The 23,173-nt window shown below is 35.8% G+C and overlaps 1 protein-coding gene across 2 annotated transcripts in view; it reads right to left on the bottom strand.

The window, feature by feature from the left end:
• The window catches only part of Csmd3 (CUB and Sushi multiple domains 3), a 1,090,370-nt gene that overhangs the window by 385,923 nt on the left and 681,274 nt on the right, over positions 1–23,173 (bottom strand). For both annotated transcript variants that reach the window (XM_051159708.1, XM_051159709.1), the window contains 4 exons: positions 20,782–20,969; positions 13,014–13,202; positions 4,727–4,843; positions 1,772–1,987 (listed from right to left, as the gene is read on the bottom strand). In XM_051159708.1, the coding sequence (XP_051015665.1) occupies positions 1,772–1,987; positions 4,727–4,843; positions 13,014–13,202; positions 20,782–20,969 (710 nt within the window). The remainder of the gene's footprint in view (positions 1–1,771; positions 1,988–4,726; positions 4,844–13,013; positions 13,203–20,781; positions 20,970–23,173) is intronic.

Genomic DNA, 23,173 nt, shown 5'->3' with positions numbered 1-23,173 from the left:
GTTTAATTTAAATGGTGATGGCTCTTGTGACTCTAGTATCAGGCATTCAATTAACCCACATTCTGAAAACCATCTATCTTCAGATGGAAAAGCTCATGTAAGAATGAAGTACCCCCACACTGATAATGATTACTTGGTTGATTTATAGAGGAGCCATTCCCAGGCAATGAATGAAAGTGGTAAAAATGCATGACTAAAGCATTTTCAAGGTGTAAAAGAAGAGTTGCTGAAACATTATAATTTATATGGAGCTTAATAAAAAACAACTTCCGTAAAGATATTTCTAGTGCTCTTTTCTACCAGTAATTATGGTAAAAATAAACATGAGAATTTTTTTTCATGTTAAATTTTTCTGGAATTATTTGGTTATATCTTAAATAGCTAGATTAAATTGTTTAAACTCATTCATAGACTACAGCAATTATACTAGTAGCTAAGTATTATCATAAAATAGTTAAATGATGATTTTAAGAACAACATTGGCACTTATATGTATACATAAACACATGTAACAACTTTATGGTAGAATAGAATTATATTTGCATCATTGTATGTGCATTATTTGTAATAATTTTAATGTTTTCAATTCAGCACACAATTTACTTCCTAGTTTCTATATAGAGAACTAACTATATATTTATCTTACTATAATTAGAAAGTATGACTTCATGTGGTAGTTAGATTTGTTTATGCTCCTTGGCCTAATAATAACTTTTCTTGGAACTCAGGTCATACTACAAATGGAATCTGGAATCCAGAAATCTGTAGGATATTCATGTTGGAATTGAAATGGTGCAATAACATAAGCTTCCCGGCCACAGGGACAGGTCCAACGCCAGTCAGGGCTCACTGTAGAGTGTAGCTAGGATAGTCTTTGATTTCATGCTTACCATAAGTGCTGATGCTGCAATGGGAGGTGCAGGGAAAGATGCATTCCTCTCCCTCACATTCGGGCTACAACTTAGAATAAATTGTTTCCATTAAAAAAGGTTATTCTACTCTTTTAATGAAAGAAAAAGTGACAACCCCACATGAGCCTTTAGGCCAGGAGTTAGACTAACAATATTATTGGCCTTTAAACAATGCTGTTGTGTATGAAAGTCTTCTTTTTATTAAGCCTTTTTTGATTCTTACTTCCTGGTAAAGAGTATATTCCAAAATAAGAAAAGCAAGTTTATTTTTATCTTGATCAGACACTATATCTTAATAAGACACATAAAACTAGGTAGATTTCACTAGTTTAATTTACATTTTCTTTTTGAGTTCAACTGAAATACCACAAAAGAGTATTATATAGTTATATATATAGTTACTTATGGTATATATATATATATATATATATATATATATATATATATATATATATATACACACACACACACACACACACACACACACATTATTTTTATGTATTAAAAATCCACTTTAATTTCAGTAAGTATTTTAGATGGTTTTGGCCATCATAATGCCACATGAGTTTAAGATAAAGAAATTAAATGGTTGTAACTTCAATGATATTTTAGATTATTTATTCATTTGTTAATTATTTATTTGCCGTTTCTTTAACGTTTTATAATGTGTAGCTACAGACAATCTTCAATGCATTACAACTTTTCTGAAAGGATATTTTTTTCTTTTGTTTATCTACTTTAAAACTGTTTCATCTTTTGTGCAATTTTCTCATTTTTTTGTTTGTCATGTTAATAAAATTTTGTGAACTTAATTATTTTAGGTTTCCTACAATGGTTCACATAACTCATTATTGTCTCACCAGAGAATGTGATATTGAATCCTTCATATGATATTGAAAAGTCTGAAATGAAGCGCAGCTGAGCCCTGAAGTTCCCGTAAAGACCAGCATTGATTGTCGAGGGAAGTTCTGAACCAGTGAGGCGTGCCAGCGGTTGCGTAAAGCTACCATTCTCCGTGATGAGCAAATAGTCATGATGGTCTTCTAAATGAAAAGTGTGGAAGCTGAACTGCACACCTGTGAATAAAAAGTAGGAGTATCAGATTTACGTTGGACAAAGTGGATTGGTACACCATAGAAAATTGCCATTGATGCTGGGTGTGGTGGCGCATGCCTTTAATCCCAGCGCTCAGGATGCAGAGGCAGGCAGGTTGCTGTGAGTTTGAGGCCAGCCGGGTATACGAAGTGAGTCTAGGAAAGCCAAGGCTACACAGAGAAACCCTGTCTTGAAAAACCATGGGGGGGGGAGGGGCGGATAAAAAGGGAAAAAATGCCATCAACCAAAATCTTGCTTTTTCTGGAAATTAAATACACTGTTACCACATATTGTAAATGTACAGCATAATTACTGTCCTTTGTGTTTCTCTCAGTTTAGTTATGACCAATATGCTGTACAAAGCCTAGAAACCATGGGAAAATGTCTGAAAAATAATAACCTTATTTTTACCATTTCAAGGAAAATATCTATCCTCTGCAGCTTTCTGGAGTCCCTCCTACAAGTCTTCTTTTTCGTCTCCTGTCTCCTCAAACAGCATAAAAACAGTGCTTAATGAACTAACTCTCAGCTTTCAAATAAGCCTAAGACTAGTTCAGAAAAAATAAGGAAGCAAGCAGAGGGAGCTAATATTTATTAAAGAAGTATAATTTCTCCTTAATTATAGATCTAAGGATTCCCACAGCTGGATCATCTTCAGAGAAAGAGACCTACAATTATAATTTGTTTGGTGGTTATATTTGTTTGTTTTTTATTTATAGTTTTTGTGGCTGTGTTATAGTTTTTCTTTTTTAAGTATTTATTCAGAATACACCCCATTTGTTATTCCCTTTCTTGTATCTTCCCTTTTACACCCTTCCTCCTTTTTCTGCCCTATTCCCCTCCCCAGACCTCCTTCAGAATGGCACTTCCTCCCCCATCATATAACCACAGCCTATCAGACCTCATCTGGATAGCCTGCTTTACTTCTTCTGTGTGCCCACTTAGCCTCCCCACCAATGGGAAGTGATCAAATCCGGGGCACCAAAGTTCACATCAGAGCCAGTCCCTGATCCCCCAACAACTGTGGAGAATGAGCAGTACATTGGCTAGATCTGAACAGGGGAATCTAGGTTCACTGCATGCATTGTCCTTGGTCGGTGCAACGACTGGTGTAGAAATCCAAGCTTATGCAACAATTTAAGAAATGATTAAGGTTTTCACAAGGAGTTGGTCATAAAAAGAATATCTCTCCATGTCTTTTTCCTAGACACCAATAGGAAGAAATCAATGTGGCCTGTGAAAGGTTAGACTATCTTCCTCTCCAAACTTTAAGTCCTTCAAGTCACTTTGTCTTGCTTTTGGAACAGTGCTTCAAGTAAACGTTGCTAGCTCTTAAAAGAAAGGTACCTGTAAATACTGATTTAATTAACACTTACAACCTGTAAAGACGTGAAACCTTAAGTGTTAATTAAACCACTGTTTACATAGCAAACAGCATGTAGCCCTCCATTTTCTTGTATAATATTAGGCAGTTTATTTTAAAGTCTCTTAATCCACTGCACAGTGAAGTAATAGGATGCTTTCTTTAATTTCCCAAAGAAAATTCTGTATCCAAGAAAACAGCACAACCAGGTTGATAATATTAACAAACTCAAGGCTTCTTTGTTTTCCTTATTCTTATTTTAATGGTTTTATCCTAGTAGTATTTAAGGCACTACAGGAAACTATAGAAACCCATGTATAACCCTACCCTCTCAATAAAATGGTGTAGAATTGTATTAAAAGCAATTTTTTTTATAAAAACACAAATCCACATTTGCTAAAGAGATTTTACTTAAAAATTCTAACAATATTTTTTCATTGTTAATTTGTACTTTTTATTTATTATGGTTTTCAATAGTAATAGTAAAATAAATAATAACAATGTGTTTGCAGTTATAAGAAAAACACTTTAAGCAAAACTTAAAGGTCAGTGTTTGCTTCCAGGTAAATAATTTTGGATCATCATCACTTTAATATTGTGTACAATAATCTTTCTAGGGCTGCTCTTTTGATGAATTGTCTTGTTAATTTTCTAGTCCAATATAAATAGCACCAATTGTAACCACTGTAGTCCCACATCACCTTTCACTGGGATGTTTATTATAAAAGACACAGATAAACATCTACATGTACAAAATACAATTTTAAGGTCTGTCTTTATGATATAAGACATATATAATGTTCTGTTCCTAATAATTTGGCATAGAAGTCCACAGAATGGTTATAAAGTATAGGAAGCTCTAATGATAACAATACTTCATAACCAAGTATATGCAAATATGAACTAAACTCCATACAATGCTGATCTCTTTGAGGTTTTCTTGATGAAAAAATCCAAATATTATTTACCATACTATAAGAAAAAGCAACGGGCTGGAGAGATGGCTCAGAGGTTAAGAGCATTGTCTGGTCTTCCAAAGGTCCTTAGTTCAATTCCCAGCAACCACATGGTGCCTCACAACCAACTAGAGTGAGATCTGGTGCCCTGTTCTGACATGTAGGCATATAGTACATGCAGACAAAAATACTGTATACATAATAAATAAATCTTTAAAAAAAAAAAAGAAAAAGCAGGTGTAACACTAGCAAGAATTTGGGTTAAAAATGTGCGTATTTTTCACATTGAATTTTACATTAGTACTTACCAAGTTTTGGACATTAAAAACGGCTAAAATTAAAAATGGACCCAAATGAACACTCAAATGATTATTTAATATTCTTGAATAAAACAAAAGTACCTTTTCCATGGGTCACATCAACTGTCCATGTACAATTCAGGGAGTTTGGATAAAATTCCGGGTAACCAGGTGATAAGATTGTCCCACTAGGTCCTCTCACATCTCCTCCACACAATGCTGAAAACACAAAGAGGACAGCACTATCAGTCTCCGTCGGAGAGGCAGAGGCTGAGCAAATCTTTCATCCTCTCTCTTGAAGCAGGATGAGTCCCATTATGTTTGTCTAATCAACTTCCTGGTAATAAGAGGAGTGTGTAAAGACCTCTTTCAAATCCAGCAAAATCCTCTCATCCATTGCAGCAGCAGAGAAGAAAAATGGATTAATAGTCTCACGGAATTATCACTGGCCCCAAGAGAACAGAGCCCTGTGTTGCACATTTGAATGTGAAGTATATCTTTACCCTTTTCTAATTATAAGCAACATTTGCATACATTGATGGTCAATTAAACATGAGTAATTAATTGTTTAGCAGCTTCTCTTATTAAACGCTAAGAAATGAGTTAATTATGTAAAATTGTTTCCTATAGATTCCTGAAGGGATGTGTATCACACATTATGGGATTCCTTTTAAAGCAGCGAAGTAAGACATGGCAGCTTTGAAGTCTTTGTTGCTCTGTATTTCACTGAGAAATGAAGATCATAAACAAAGTGGGGTCCTCGCAGGGACACAGGCGACACAGCTATCTTGGTGATAAAGTCTGTAAGTAAAATCTCAGAAGAGTCAAGGCAAATAAATGTTTATGATCTGCTGCTGAATAAATTAACTGAATCAATATTCAAGTACTTTGAGAAAAGTGTTTATATACTCTACCATATAAAAGTCATCAGGGCCTATATTATGCATTGAAATCAAGTTATTTAATTTTATCTATTTTAAAAATTAAAAGACATAGGTGAGATTTACATTCTCTTCTACATGAAAAGGCCAACTCCTCTGGATATAGACAGGGTAGTCAGAACTGTAAGCACAGCATGTTTCTAGGTCCCTTTCCCCCAAGATACCATGACGATTGTTTTCCTTCCAAGTATCAGTGATGATACTGGGGAGATGCAAGACAGTCTGGCCACTCACAACTCCACCTAACTGGGAAAGCTGAATCAGTGATCCTTAGGTGTTTTTAAGTATGAAAGCTTGAACTTTAATACTTATTGAAAATGTAAACATATCTTTGTGTTTTCTTTATACATACATCTACAGAAGTGATGACTAGGATCTCTTTGGGAGTTGACTTAACAAGCAGTCTTCCTGAAATGAAGCACATTCTTCCAAAACATTGATATTATTATCAAATCATTATAAAATCATGCATGAGTTGGGAGATTATGCTCATGCTTAGGGGCAGATGCAGTCTGTCGTTGCTAATGGCTGAATTTTTCGGTTTCCTTTTGATGTGTCATAAATCTACATGCTGCTTTTGTGATTCGTCTCACAACTATATAAACCATTCTAACTATGTCTTTCAAATAATGATATTACTAAGATAAATTATCTTTACTTTCCTATTATCTTTCTTTAGTTCTTTCTGTCTGTGTTTTTGCCGCCCCCCCCCCCCCGTCTCTCTCTTGTGTCTGGTATGCACATATTATGTAGATATATACTAGTGTGGACCTGTATTCATGCAAATGAGTTTCTATGTGCGTGATGTATGTGGAGGCTGGCAGTTGAAGTCATGTGTCTTTCAACACTATTATCTCCTCTGATCCCAGAACTTTCTGGTTCCACTGCTCTAGTTAGGTAGCCTCCAAAGCACTAGGATTACAAGCAGTGCTAGTTCTGTCCCAGGCTTTTACATGGTTACTGGGAATCTGAACTCTGGAAGGCACTTTACACATTAAGTCATCACCCCAGATTCCCAAACTTTGAATTATTTTCTTAAATTATATTACATTTGTCCATCTATCCCTCTATCCTGGAAAATGAATGAAAAAGAAAAAACATACCAATAAAGAATTGTGTGATATTTTTAGTGAAATGTAGTCAATAAAAATGACATGCTGGATTAAAATGCATTTATCTTATTGAAAGGTTGTGAAATTTGAACAAAACTTCTCAGACAATAACAACAACAAACCCTAGAGAAAGTGGGTCAGAGAGTGTAGTTAATTTGTAATTCTCCTTCCCATATGATGTACATTATAGTGGTGTCACTAAAAAAGAGATTGTAATCACACAGGACTGTAGGTCAAGTACTCTCAAATTTGAGACAGGTGTATTACTTGGACTCTCTATTTTGAAGTCACTCTGAACAACATATGAAGACTCCTAACCTACAAAACAAACAACAATATCATTCATTTTCTCTGTTGGTCATTTAATTCTCTTATCTCCAAACAGTCTCTTTTTAAAATTTTAATGTATCAGTATTATTTTTATGTTTTGATTGATTTGTGTATTCCATGTTCTCATTTCCAGTTATTTTGTAGGTTACTGAGGTGGTGTTTTTCACCACCACCATCAACCTCCTCATCTGCATACACATAGTAATAGCTTTCATTTTCTTTTTTTTATGATTATATATCTTTATTATATTGTTCTCTATTTTCCCATACACAAACATTCATATCTGACTATCTTTTAAACCAAATTAATTTCTGTTTGTTGTAAATTTTCTTATGTGAGATAGTTTTACATTGCAATTGTTGTCAATGATGTTCTCTTCATAAGATTGCCATTTATAAGAGACTGAGTAGCATATGAATTGTTAAATGCACAGTGACATATCCTAACTCTATATAAAAATCTTATGTGGAATGGCTAAGTCTTAATATCAGCTTATTTATAAATAAATCTCTCATACTAATTTTCAATATAAAACCTACCACTTCTATTTGATGAAACACATGTGTAGAGAAGAGTAACAGCTAATTAGACTCAATCATAAGACATCTTCAATATTAAGACCATTTAGCTCATTAAGAGTATTTAAATCCAGCTGGAGGTTTTTTTTTGTTTGTTTGTTTTTGTTTTTTGATTTTGATTTTCTAGACAGGGTTTATCTGTTTAATAGCCCTTGCTGCCCTACAACTCTCATTGTGGACCAGGCTGGCCTTAAACTCAGAGATCGCCTGCTTCTGCCTACAGAGTGCTGGGATTGAAGGAGTGTACCACCAGTTTTAAAGATGTTTTTATTTGTATTTATTACTGTGAGTGTTTTCCTGGTTGTTTGTGTACACATTTTGTATGTTCCTGGTGTTCTTTGAGGCTAGAAGAGGGTATCAGTTTCTCTAAACGTGAGACATCTAAGGTTCTGAGCTTCAGTTGCTGAGAAATGTGTCCACATTCTCTGCAAGAATAACATATTCATTTGATTTCTGAGCCACCTTTTAATTAACTAAACACTAAGATTTTATATTTTATATGATTTGTGCATTACGTTGGGGCCTAAATTTTTGATGGCTTAAATGAGAAATGTTCCCTAAAGTTAGGGTGTTTAAAAACATGGTATCTAATTGGTGATGTTGTTTAGGGACTTTTAAGTAGTACAGTCAGGCTGAGGAACATATACCACTGAGGGAGAATCTTGAGATTTAAAAGTCTCATCTACATCACACTTGGAGTCTGTGTTTCATGCTTGTAGTTCAAGATGTGAACTCTCAGCTTTTTGATCCTGCTGCCATGTCTGACAGTTACAACCATGCTGTCATTGATGCTATGTACTATATACTCCAGAAATAGTAAGCTAAAATGAACTCTTTCTTCTACAATTTGTTTTAGTCCTAGTATCTTTATCAGAGCAAAAATTATAAATAGAACAAAAATGAAACAATAACATGATGCATTATGTATTATTAGTATTAGGTATTTATGAAGCATGTAAACACCATGTATGGGTTTCAACACACTAATAGCATGTTCATGTCCTCACTTCATACAGGATCATCAATTACAATCTAACACAGGAGAAAATGAAGTAATCTACTTAAAAATTGGAAGTATTTAGCTTGTGTGCAGGCATTCTTGGTATCAAAGAACAATGGTTAATAGATGCATAAGATGGAGGGTCAAAAGACCAAGATGAAATCCATCATAAGACGAGGCTTTATGGGAATTTAGGAAAGGCAAGCCTAGTGGCACAGCAGTGACACCGGGACTCCTGAGTGTCTAATGGGAGAATCATGAGTTTGGAGACCACTAAATGCTTTATGGGTACATCTTGTCTCAAAAAGTGGGGGCTACATCAAAGTAGCAAACCCACAAAATAAAGCAAGATGGAGACAGAACTGGAAAATTCATCCATGTAGATTAAGTGCACGAGTCCCACAATCAGTAATTTACACTCCTTTCTCCAAGAAACACAAATCCACTATGCATTTCTTACAGGAGATACAACAAGTAATAACTTCAATTCAAAAGAAAGACTTGGTCTGAAAATGCCATATATTGAATTCCAGGTTAATAGTAATAGCACTTGGAGATGAGAGCTTTATTCTTTTTGTTGTTGCTGTTTTTACTTTTATTTGGTTATTCATTTTACATCTCAATCATAGCCCGCTCACTCCTCTCTACCAGGTCCCTCCTATATGTCCCTCCCTCATCCTCCATCCCCCAACCCCACAAACACTCCCCAGCTCTTCCAATCTCATCAGGACTGTGTACTTCCTCTTTCACGGTATTCTGGCAAGGCACCCACCCCAGGATGGAGTGATAGAAAGGCATGCAACTGAGAAGATGTCAGACAGCACACATCCCCTTTTTGCCCAAGTCTTAATAAAAATTAATGGTGGCACTATAGCTATACTTTTCTTTGCCTGCTTTTTAAGGTAATATTGCCTCTTTTCCTTTCTCTCTTGGTAAATATTTATTTCTCACACCAACTATAATGCTTTATCATGGTTAACAAACCTTGTATTTTTATGCAATGTTCATTTGTATCAGCCCTAGGGGACAATGATCTCCTGACACAGACAAGTCAGAGCATTAGAAGTCCTTTACTGTTGTAACTGGTGTGGGTATGGACTAAAAAAATATATTTCCTAGGATTTTTCATATCGAAACTTTGAACAGCTCTTAATCTTTTAAAAATTTGAACATTTAAGTACAAAATGCTGTCTTCCTGCGGTGCCCTCTATGCTTATCAACTTTCACCTTGGAAAAAACCTTGTTTCACTAGGTCACTCACACACACAGAGAAAATCCTCAGTGGAAGAGGAAATTGAGTTTTTGCTTATTGTCAGCTATGACTTGTGACTTCCATTCCATTCTACTCTTTTAGACTTGATGAGCTGAACCACAATTTGTGCTTTTTATTTTTTCTTTTTGTTTTTTATTTTTTATTTTTTGAGACAGCATTTCCCTGGGTAGCCTTGCCTGCCCTTTCTTGGACTCACTATATAGACCAGGCTGGCCTTGAATTCACAGTGATCTGTGAGTGCTGGGATTAAAGGTGTGTACCACCGTGGCCAACTTGTGTTTTTTTGTTTTTAAGATCAGTGAGTGTATGGCTTTTGTCACTTGCGTTCACAGCATGCTGACTAATCCAAATGGTATCATATCAAATGCAGGGAAGGTGTGCTGATGTTTTGTTTGAGCCCTCTGATTAAAAAAAAGAATTGGCATAAGGCAGCATTAAACTATGATAGTGCTGAAAATACTTAAATATTATGTCATAAAATTAAAAATGTCATCATTGCACTTGAGAAGGACTTAGTACAGGCAATTGGGAATCACGTTGTAAATAAGCAGCATAGCTGGAAACAAAATAACACAGAGGTGAACAGGCTATGCTTTATGATAAAACACATTTGACAGTACTTCTCAATCTTAGGAGAGGTATTTTTCACATAGAATTTTATATGTTAGGAACCAAATTTCTTTTGACTAATTGTCATATTTTAAAAACGCAAAAAACTGAGCAAAGGCTACCGTCATGTTGTTTGCTATAACAAAGAACTTTCCATTATAGAACAGTCTTTATAAATTTGCCCCAAAATTCTATACTGCAAGAACTCTACAGTTGCAATTATTCTTCTAAGATAGAGTGGACTTCCATGGGTCCTTCAGTACATTCGCATGATTAGCATTTTCAACATGGGTTTGTTCCAGCCCACAATACATTTAAAATGGAAATAAGTGTGATGGTTCCTCAAAAAGCTAAAATTAGGTGTACCACATAATCCAGCTATACTACTCTTGGGAATATAACCAGGAGGTTCTGCGTCCTTCTACAGTGGTGATTGTTCATTTGTGCTCCTTGATGCTCTAATCACAATAGCCATGGAATGGAAACAGACTAAAAATTTACCAATAGATGAATGGGCAATTAAAATGCTGCACATTATGCAATGTAGTATTTATTATTCAATTGGTAAGAAAAGTAAAATTATAAAAATTTCAAGTAGATGGACAGCTGGAAACAATCACTATGAATGAGATAACCCAGATGCATGTGGATAAAGAGTTTTTAGGCTTTAGAGATGTGTGTTTTATTTCAAATACCCATGGGAAAGGCTTTGAAGGGAAGGAAAATAAAATACACTTTTATAGGGTTAAAAGAGACTAGTGGAACATGAAAAGTTAAATGGCACAAAAGATGTAAGAGCAAGGGAGGGAAGGAATTACAGAGAACAGTTGACATTAAAGTTGATAAGGTCTGAAAAGGTCATGAAAAAAAAATACTGCTATAGGAGGTTCTTAAAATATAAACACATACAAAGTTTGAAAACCACCTTAAATAGTTACCATATAATGAGGCAGTGATTCCCTCCTTAGATACCGTTATTAAAGCCAAATGGCAAGAGTGGCTTAAGTCAATGACATTGTTAGCAACTGAAATGAAAAAGTCTCCAAATAGCACAGGCTACTCCCATTGCTCTGAGTTACCCTCTATAATTTGATGGTTAAACACTATTGTTAGGACATCATGTAGAGCCAGACATTGTGGCACATGCCTTTAATCTCAGTACTTGGGAGGCAGAGGCAGGTAGATCTCTGTGATTTCCAGGCCAGCCTGTGCTACAAAGTGAGTTTCAGGACAGCCAGGGTTGTTACACGGAGAAACCTTGCCTCAAAAAGAAAAACAAAAAGGCATCCTGTATTTGAGAACAGGGAGAGATCAAGCTGCTATTCCCCTGGAAGACTTATTCTTACTGGTTATCTTTTAAATTGCTGTAAGATGTTATACACACTAATAGATGGGGAAAGGAAGCATCAATCTTATCCAGCTGAGAATGCTGAGAACTATTATAAAGATCTACGCTGATAAGGCATGCCCACTAGTGACTTAGCAGCATAAATATCTAAGAAAAAAAAAATCGACTTTCTAATTGGATGTTAGGCCAGTTCTGTTAGTTGGATGTTATATCTGGCATAGTAATCAGAGCCAAGAACCTGTTTCTAGACAACACATAGTCCTTAGAGGAGATTGTACTAGTATTACTCTGCTAAAGTGAGGTGGCGTTAACCTGCCTCCTAAGGACCAGTCATTATATCCATAGATTAATGTGCCTTTCAAATTTCATCAGTGGAACTTCTTTTGCAGTAGCTGGTGATTATCACAAAAACCATAATAAGTCAATGTACAAAGAATAAATGGCTATGGAGTGCTCAATCGTAAGTAGACCATCATTCTCCTAAGGTGGAGGGATCACTGGAGAAAATGGATTGGAAAGACAGTAAAAGCCAGAATTTTTAGGTGATGAAAAAATTATTCTCTAGACACAGCCTGGCGGTCACACATGCGAACTGACAGCGGTTGGGTAATCACACACAAGAACTGTCAAAGATCAAGGTTGAAAAAATATTCAAGCATTGAAGGAGAAAGTGGTCATGAAGTTTCATACATAGATAAGAAACTATTATTCATTAAAAACTGCCAAGAAAGGGAGGGCTGTTTTCTTTAAAGATATGACCATTGGTAGGACTAACATCCTTTAGTGGACATCCACAGGCCTTCCCAAAGGAGACTTGATGAGTTTTCTTTAATATTCAGGATATAAATTTGGGATGGTATGTATTAGGATAGTGGATCATGGAGGAGATTGGAAAGAAAGATGAATATGACCAAAAATAAAGTAGGAGGTTTTCCAAGAAACACTATGTATGTCTGTATACACACACACACACACACACACACACACACACACACACACATACACACACACACACACACACACGCTAACCCTTTAAACATGGCATAAGTATTCCTTACTATCAATGTTCTTTCTTGTCAAGTATATTTGATAAAATTTGTGAAAATTCAAGGTATACTTAGCCTCATGTTTACAAAATCTATATCGACTTCTTTAGTTTATGACTGAGCACATTTTATAAAATGGACGAGGTCTTACCATCACAGGTTGGGAGTGGATGACTCCACCAGTGGTTTTTTTCACACAGAAGTGGCTCTTCATGGCTCAGTCGGTATCCTGGATCGCAGCTAAATGAAACAGTTGACCCAATGGAGAAATCATGGCCATATCGACGGCCATGGACAGGGATGCCAGGGTCCAAGCAAGAGTATGTGTTCACTGTAACACCTAAGAAACACAGGTAGGAAAACCAAGAATGAGATTGACTGGACTCAGATATGTTATAATCTTCTTCTTGAATACCAGATAAAAACTATTTTTTCTTTACCTAAATCTCTAAAGTAGCAACATAGTATAATCTTAAAAAAATTGTGTCTATGGGGACTGAAGACGTGATATACTAAAAGAATTATGGTAAAATTTAGCTAGCCAAGTGATTTTAATAGTTTCAAGTTAAGCTAATTTTTGTTTCTTCATTTTACCATCCAACTAGTGAAGTACATGGATGTCATTCCTTTTCTGCCTCCCCTTTGTACTATATGGATCCTTGATAAGAAAAGAATTAAAGAAACAATTCCTAATACATTACTGAAATTTTACTTAATGTGTGTTTTAAAACAATAGAAATGCTACGGAAATTAGAGGATATTAGATATTAGTATACTAATAACAACTGTTAATTTATATTACAATGTATTTGCTCAACTATATTCTGAAAGATTTCTAAATATTTCCAGAAAACAGAATTTTCAGAAGTTTATATTTGTGTTATATCCAATGGCACAAAAGTGCTCTGACTTCTTTTCTTATTGTTGTAGAATTTTTTAATTGGAATTTTAAAGTGAGGTTGATAATTACTACATGTAATAAAGTTGTTTGAATATTTTAACCTCTGATTTCATTATACATTCCTATTCCTTGTATGACAGTGTTGAAGTTTTTGTCTGTAGCTATAGATTTGTTGAAAACCCATTATAATGTCAAATTTTTCATCATCAAGAAAATCAAGAAGACTTAATTCTGAATTAATTTTTAAGCTTTTAGTAGTTAGTTCCCAGAACCATTCCTGATATATACCTGTATTTAGATTTTAGGTGAGACTCTATAATAACCCAAAGTGTTTTCCCTTCCTTGGGAAAATTACACTGATACAACAAATTAACTTTATTCCAAAACATTATATATATGTTTAAATTTTTATCTGTTGAAAATCAAAAGTGCTGCTACCTTATTAGTAGAATAGTTTCAAGTTTCACATATTTTTTTACTTTCCTTGAACTATTTTTATTTTAATTTTTATTAAAATGAACTTATATTCTTTTCTCCTTTCTCTTTCTTTTCGCAAATACACTCCTCTTTTTCTCCCTCCTTCTCTCTCTCCCCACCCCCCTCTCTTTCTCCCTCTGTCCTCTGTGTCACACACACACACACACACACACACACACACACAGAGACACTCACACACACACACACACAAACACACAAAATATAACTTGCTCGGTCTTGCTTACATGTATATACTTTCAGGAATGACTACTCGGTATTTGATAACCAATTAGGGGTTTATTGTTGCGGAGGGCTATTTATCCCATCCTAAGCATTCCTTAGTTGCCTGGAATTCTTTTTCTGTGGGTGAGTAGTAGAGACAGACTGTGCGACAGAGGACCAGAAAGTTGCTAAGACTATGTCTGTTAGAAATGACAGGGAATTATCACCTATGCTGCCTCAATAATATGGCTGTTTATAAAAAATACAATTACATGAGGCTGAGAAGCTTCTGTAAGGTAGAAGATACTGTCAGCAAAACAAAGCCACAGCCCACAACTGGGAAAAGATCTTCACCTACACTACATCTAATATACAAAATACATAAAGAACCCAAGAAATTAAACACTACCAAACCCTATAACCCAATTAAGAAATGGGGCTCAAAACTAAACAGAGGAATATTGAATGGCTGAGAAACAGTTAAAGAAATTCTCAACGTCTTTAGTCATCAGAGAAATGCAAATCAAAATGACTCCATGATTCCATCTTACACCCATCAGAATGGCTAAAATAAAAAAAAAACTGAAGTGACAGCACATGCTAGCAAGGATGTGGAGAAAGGGGGGCCCTCCTTCATTGTTGGTGGGAATGCAAACTTGTACAACCACTTTGGAAATGTATCTGGTGATATCTCAGAAAACTAGGAACAGGGTTTCCTCAAGACCCAGCTATTCCACTCTTTGGAAAATATCCAGAAAATGCTCCACCACACAACAAGAACATATGCTCAACAATGTTCATAGCAGCCTTACTCATAATAGCCAGAACCTGGAAACAACCTAAATTTCCCTCAGTGAAATAACGGAAAAAGAAACTATGGTACATTTACACTATGGAATACTACTCAGCTATTAAAAACAAGGCAATCCTGAAATTTGTTTAAATGCATGGGACTAGAAATGATCATACTGAGTGAGTTCAGCTAGAAGCAGAAAGACTCAGATGGTATATACTCACTTATAATTGGACATTAGCCCAAGAGGCATGTCCCATGAAAGTCTTCACCTACCAGAAGTTTGGGATAGAGGTGAGAACATCCTAATGGGACTCTAGGTGAGAGAAGCATGGGAGGAGGGGGAAATAGAAGGATCCAAGGGGTCCTAGACCTACAAGAAGAACATCAGGATGGGTGGATCTTGGCCAAGGGGTTCTGCTCAAACTACTGCACCAACCAAGGACTCTACATGCAGTAAACACCGAACCCCTTCTCAGATCTAGCCAATGGACAGGACATTCTCCACAGTTGAGTAGAGAGCGGGGACTGACTCTGCCACGAACTCTGGTATCCCATATTTGACCACTTCCCCTTGGTAGGGAGGCCTGGTGGTACTCAGAGAAGGAATAAGCAGGCTACCAAGATGAGACTTGATAGCCTATGATCATACAGTGGGGGAGGAGGTCCTCAGCAGTCACAGACATAGGGGAGAGGAATAGGGCGAAACCGGGATGGAGGGAGGATTGGGAGGATACAAGGGATGGGTTAACAATTGAGATGTAATCTGAATAAATTAACTAAAAAAAATCCAAAGAAGTACACCACAAACAGACATGTAACATGGAAGGGCTAATAATAGAAGTTTTGTTATCTCTCTTCTTAAAGGAAAAATATATAGGACAAAAATGAAAGAGAGTGGAACATAGGTATGAACAGTAGAATGTTTGTAATTAAACCTTCCATACTTTTGAATTCTCTGGAGTAATAATATATGTGCTGAAGTTTATTTGTTCATATTGTGAATCGCCCTGAGATTGTTTTGTTTACTGGAAAAAACTTGTTTTTAGTTGTGGTGTGGCTTAGCTCTAGCATACACCTTTAATACGCGAACGTTCTGCTTATTGTAAGCAGGATGAAATAAAGTCAACAATAGGTCAAGAGGCAGAGCAAGCAACTAGTTGACATGGAGTTAACATAGAAAAAAATATAGAGAGGAGGAGAAAGTTAGGAGAACGGATAGAGAGATGCACAGGAAGTAAAAGGGAGGAGCATCGCGTTTGAAGAATCTGGTTTGAGATGGTAGGAGAAGGAAGCCTTTCTTTGTGGGACACTGGCTGTGGAGGAAGGCCACCTGGGTGCTCTCTCTGCCTCTCTGAGCTAGCAGGATTTCACCCCAGCATCTTGTTTCTAAGTCTTTATTGGTAATACTGAATGATTGAGATTTTGTTAAAAGCAGCACACATATCTTATGATAAATTGAATTAAAAGTAGAAATTATTTAAATGCCAAATTCATTTTTAAAGATTGGAGAAACAATCTACTGATATTGAACTTAGAAAACAGCTCATTTAGAAAGGGTATTTATTTCATACAATAAAATGTATTAATGAATTGTTTGATAACAAGTTTCTGTTTTTTGCCAAGAAAGAAGTTGTGACAGTAGAAATTATCTCACAATCATAAATAGATGGCAAGACTAGTTAAAAAAAAAAAAAACAGGAAGAAGAGATATGTTTAAAATTTTAAGTTAGCACCTGGACGATTGTGCCATGTCTGTAGTAGTGTGTGCCTCTCATTCCAACTTTCTGCTCTCTGCCACTACTTTGTCTCCTGAGGAACTGGCCATCAATAGTAACTGCAATACTGGACTTATGGCATGACAAATTTGACAACAGAAGGGATGTATTTGGCCTGAATTTATCATTTTTATGCTTCATTTACTTAGCTTTTGTAGGGAAAAAAACTGCTATCATTTATTAAGAATTTTCTGAATTGAAGTCTTTATTCTAACACTTGCACACGTGGTTTCACTTAATACTTAAAATTGGTTTGTGACTGACACACGGTGAACATCATGGACACTGGGAAAAGTATGATGGATGCAGCAGAGGATTAAACAAAATGTGTCCAAATGTTGCCGTTCATTGATCTTTGGTAAGAATTAATATTAAAATAGACATCTAGTTTTGGCATTCCTGATTCAGTTTTAAAATTACAACTTAAACTACATATTCCAACTAAGATTTTTTTATTGCATTTGAATTTCCAAGTCATTGATAAACCTTATTTTACATTTTACACTGTTTAGAAATACACTTTGATGTGATAAAGCTTGAAATAAAAAGAAGTGAATGCAGCTGAACAATATTGTGGACAATAACATTTCACAGCTATAAACAATGATTATGTTTCAAATATAAGTTAGAAGTCCATTAAGGTATTGGGTAGAACAACTTCCCGAAAGATATTCACAAATTAATATAAAATAATGCATTTCACATGAAGTAAATTGAGATTGAGGTACTGGGATTGACTGGAAGATAAAAAGAAATAATGTTGGTTATGCTTGAAATAACCACATGTAGTTTCTTAACTTAGATCTTCTTTTTTTTTTCCTTTTTTTAAAATTAATTTATTCTTGTTACATCTTAATGGTTATCCAATCCCTTGTATCCTGCCATTCCTCTCTCCCTCCCATTTTCCCCTTACTCCCCTCCCCTGTGACTGTGCCTGAGGGGGATTTCCTCCCCCTGTATATGCTCATAGGCTATCAAATTTCTCCTTTGTAGCCTGCTATCCTTCCTCTGAGTGCCACCAAGTCTCCCCCTCCAGGGACATGGTCAAATATGAGGCACCAGAATTCGTGTGAAAGTCATACCCCACTCTCCACTCAACTGTGGAGAATGTCCTGTCCATTGGCTAGATCTGGGTAGGTGTTTGAAGTTTACAGCCTGTATTGTCCTTGGCTGGTGCCATAGTCTGAGTGGGACGCCTGGGCCCAGATCTGCCTATCATATTGTTCTACTTGTAGGTTTCTAGGACCTTCTGGCTCCTTCTACTTCAAGATCATTTTTTCATGTATATGAACATAGAAATTTATCTCATTATATAATATGGAGTTTACATATACTTATGTATACATAAGTAAGTTTCCCTATGCACATATAAACAAATTTATATAGAGATAATGCCCTTTGTAGTACAGTCACTGATATATACATATGCAAAATATTTGTAAATCAGAAGTACATTTCTACATGAATAATAGTCTTTAAAAAGTTAAAACAGAATATAGGTATGGTGGCATATGACTTAAATCTCAGGCAGAAGGAAGTAGATCTCTGAATTTGAAGCCTGCATAGTCAACATAGCAACATAGCAAGTTCTAGAAAATTCAGACACACACACACAAATACACGCACACATACACACACACACATGAGAGAAAGAGAGAGAGAGAGAGAGAGAGAGAGAGAGAGAGAGAGAGGGAGAGAGAGAGAGAGAGTGAGTTAAGGAGAGGGAGGCAGAGAGACAGAATTGAAGTTATATATATATATATATATATATATATACATTCACTTTAATATTATTGTGCCTGTATATATGATGTATGACAAAGTGTGCTTATGTAATTGGGAAAATATGGAGGTCAGAAGACAACTTCATGGAATCTTTTTTTTATTAATTTATTCTTGTTACATCTCAATGGTTATCCCATCCCTTGTATCCTCCCATTCTTCCCTCCCTCCCATTTTCCCATTATTCCCCTCCCCTATGACTGTTCCTGAGGGGGATTACCTCCCCCTGTATATGCTCATAGGGTATCAAGTCTCTTCTTGGTAACCTGCTGTCCTTCCTCTGAGTGGCACCAGGTCTCCCCCTCAAGGGGACATGGTCAAATGTGAGGCACCAGAGTACGTGAGAAAGTCATATCCCACTCTCTACTCAACTGTGGAGAATGTTCTGACCATTGGCTAGATCTGGGTAGGGGTTTAAAGTTTACCTCCTGTATTGTCCTTGGCTGGTGCCTTAGTTTGAGCGGGACCCCTGGGCCCAAATCTGCCTATCATAATGTTCTACTTGTAGGTGTCTAGGACCCTCTGGATCCTTCTACTTTGCCATTCTCCCATGCTTCTCTCATTTAGAGTCCCAATAGGATGTCCTCCCCTCTGTCCCAGTTTCCTGGTAAGTGAAGGCTTTCGTGGGACATGCCCCTTGGGCTAGTATGCAGATATAAGTGAGTATATACCATTTGAGTCTTTCTGCTTCTGGGTTAACTCACTCGTTATGATCATTTCTAGCTCAATCCATTTATCCACAAATTTCGGGAATTGCTTGTTTTTAATAGCTGAGTAGTATTCCATAGTGTATATGTACCACAGTTTCTTTATCCATTCTTCTACTGATGGACACTTATGCTGTTTCCATGTTCTGGCTATTATGAATATGGCTGCTATGAACATGGTTGAGCAAATTTTCTTGTTGTGTGCTGGAGCATCTTCTGGGTATATTCCAAAGAGTGGAATAGCTGGGTCTTGAGGAAGCCCTATTCCCAGTTTTCTGAGATAGCACCAGATAGATTTCCAAAGTGTCTATACTAGTTTGCATTCCCACCAGCAATTTAGGAGTGTACCTCTCTCCCCACATCCTCGCCAGCATGTGGTGTCGCTTGAATTTTTGATCTTAGCCATTCTGATGGGTGTAAGATGGAATCTCAGAGTTGTTTTGATTTGCATTTCCCTGATGACTAAGGAGGTTGAGCATTTCTTTAGGTGTTTCTCAGCCATTTGATATTCCTCTGTTGAGAATTCTCTGTTTAGCTCCAAGCCCCATGTCTCAATTGGGTTATTTGGTTTGGTGGTGTTTAATTTCTTGAGTTCCTTATATATTTTGGATATTAGACCTTTGTCAGATGTAGGGTTGGTGAAGATCTTTTCCCAGTATGTAGGCTGTCGCTTTGTTCTCTTGACAGTGTCTCCTGCCTTGCAGAAGCTTCTCAGCCTCATGAGGTCCCATTGATTTAACACTTTTTAAAACTATTATATCAATCATATATGTGTATATCTAACACTTTAATAGTTTTATATTTTTAAACTTTTATACAGAGCAAAATTTAATATTTGACATGGACAACATTTGCATTCATCTTAGTAAAATATGCTGGACGAATACATTTTGTAAAGTAAGTGCTAAAAGAATACTACTGTTACAAGTATATCAAACTGATATTGACTACAGGTTAATACGGTTTTCTAAGCCATACATAACAATTAAGGCATGAATGCACTAAACTTACTTGATATTTCTGACATCTGCTTAGCATTTTATTTTATAAAGATATGAGGTAGCTAGCTAGGGTTTAAAACTTTGCACCATTAACTTGTGCAAATAAATACTCTGAAACATTAGCTTCCTTATTTATATAAAAAAAAAACTTTAGAAGACTAAATAGGTAAATATCCTACTTCGCTTAGCAATATAAAGATAATAGGAAATGGGAAAAAATCAAAATGGGAAAATAAAAGAGTTTTTGTTATTGCTTACTTTCATAATGAATCTTGAATCCATTATTGGAACGGCTGTTGTCTGTTGTAAAAAGCAGGTATATAAAGTTACTGCTGCTGAACAGAAACTGTGGCACTTGTGTACCATTGTATGATCCAAGCAATGGTGACAAAAGATTTGGTCCATCGTGGACTTCCAGAACATCATAATTGAGTTCAGTCTGAAATCTAGGATGAAGAGGCACAATTGTAAACATATTAGGAAACGTATGGGGAAACAAGACTTTAGTATTTTAGTTAATCTACTATTAGAGTTTATTTTTGAACCACATTTATTATTTCTCAGATTACCTGGTAATTTAAAGATCTGTCTAAATCCCAGGATCTTACATGGGGAAATTACCAGGCAGAAGTATGTGTACTCATAAGAAAAGTATCTGTTGAGTGGATAGGTCATCTTTAGTAAATAAATGCCCTTTTCCTGAAGTAGGCACTTCTCAAGTCACTTTTACTTGTTACCTTCAATTCTATGGAAAACTATATTGTTTTATATTCATTTTAATAGTACTTAATTTCAAATATGGTCTCTGATTTATATAAACTATAAAAATCATATAGTGCTTTAAAGATGTTTGTTTTCTTTTTATGTTTAATATGTGTGTTCGCATGTGAGATTGTATGTATCAGTGAGGTTCCTACAGGGAGTGGAAGAGAACATCAGGCTCCCTGGAGCTGAGGTGCAGGTGGTTTTGGAGTGCCTGATATCAGACCTGGAGACACAACCTATCTCCCTTCTTAATCACAGAATCATAAAATATATTTAATATTGAAAGTACAAAATTTCATATGACACTTCTCTGCTTCTTTTTCAAATGTCATTTTACTGTTATTGAAGTTCATTACTATCTACAGACTGTGTCTGTTTAATGTGTTTGTGTGATGTTTTCATATATTTATTCTTTTATAGTACATATAATTTAAAAGTTTCATTTTCAATTTAAATCCTCTCATGTGAAATCAAAAACAAATATCACAGCTCTATAATAATCACATTCATTAACTGCAAACAATTTCTCCAAAATAGGGACTAAAAAAGCATATTGCATCTATGATAACTTCATAATAAATCCCATTATTAGATATGCTAATTAAAGAGCCCTAATAAAAAGAATAAGAGACTTATAAGTAACAACACGTTATAAGGTCAATATTCAATGTATATGGTAGGAAGCAGTTAACATATGAGTGTCTATTCCAAGTGATGACTTAATTTCTCTAATCTAATGAATAAAACCTGTTTGCTCAATAACTTCAAGTGCTTGCTCATCCATTTGTTGCTAAATTACCCCTTTTCTTTTAATGGCTAGCCATTACAAGGTGATCATCTAAAAGGCAACCCTTTTTTCTGACAAATGATATGGTGTATTTTAAGTACTTGAGGGTTTTCAAGGAAAAAGGAGAGAAAAAGATGCTTTGCATTTATTTCCTTCAAATAGTTTCCAGTTAAAACTCTTGTATGTACTAGAGAGATAGCTCTGCAGGTAAAGGCATTTGCCAAAGCAGATGATCTGAGTGTGATCCCCGAGAAACACACATGTAGAATTAGAGTATCATCTTCCCTAAGTCATCCTTGGACACTCAGAATGCCCACATACATGCACATACACATACTACCCTCACAGGATGTGTTTAATATGATAAAATAAATCTTTCATGCTTTCATGTGCATGAAGAGACAGAGGGATTTATTCCCAAAAGGAGCATTTCAGATAAAGAATGTATGTATAAAGAATGTTTGAAATAAAAATAGTAACACAACTGTGCTCTGTTTAGTCTGAAACACTGAGGAGGTTACTGACATATTCGTCGGGCATTCTAATTTCTGTATGACCATGATTTTCACAGTTATTCTGAGTCAGAAATCACAATGCTGGGAGTACAGGCATGTTGACTAGGTATGGTAGTGTAGTCAGAGGAGACTGAGAGCTCAAGTGATCCTAGTATACATAGTGAGTTTGAGTTAGCAATATGATATGCTATCAAAAACAAATTGAAATACTTGACATAAATATTTAAATAATGTTTATGTGCTTAAGTATGCCCGTACAAATTCACTTTTTTTTGTCTTTATTTTTTGTTTGGTTTCATTTGTTTGTTTGTTTGTTTGTTTTGAGAAAGGGATTCTCTGTAGCCCTAGCTGTCCTGGAATTCACTTTGTAGACCAGACTGGTCTCAAACTCACAGAGATCTACCTGCCTCTGCCTCCCAAGTGCTGGGATTAAAGGCATGCGCCAACACTGCCCTGCTTTACATGTTGAAAAGTTAATGCCTCCCAGATCTTGAGACAGTTTTGCTGGAGAATGAGTCTTTTACAAGGGAATTAAAACAAAAGGAGCTCATGAGAGTGGACTTCAATCCAATATATCCTCATA

This window comes from Acomys russatus, chromosome 17, assembly GCF_903995435.1.
Source record: "Acomys russatus chromosome 17, mAcoRus1.1, whole genome shotgun sequence".
In the NCBI taxonomy this organism is placed as follows: domain Eukaryota; kingdom Metazoa; phylum Chordata; class Mammalia; order Rodentia; family Muridae; genus Acomys; species Acomys russatus.
Note: the sequence above shows the minus strand (reverse complement) of the source record. Positions and strands in the feature narration are given on the sequence as shown.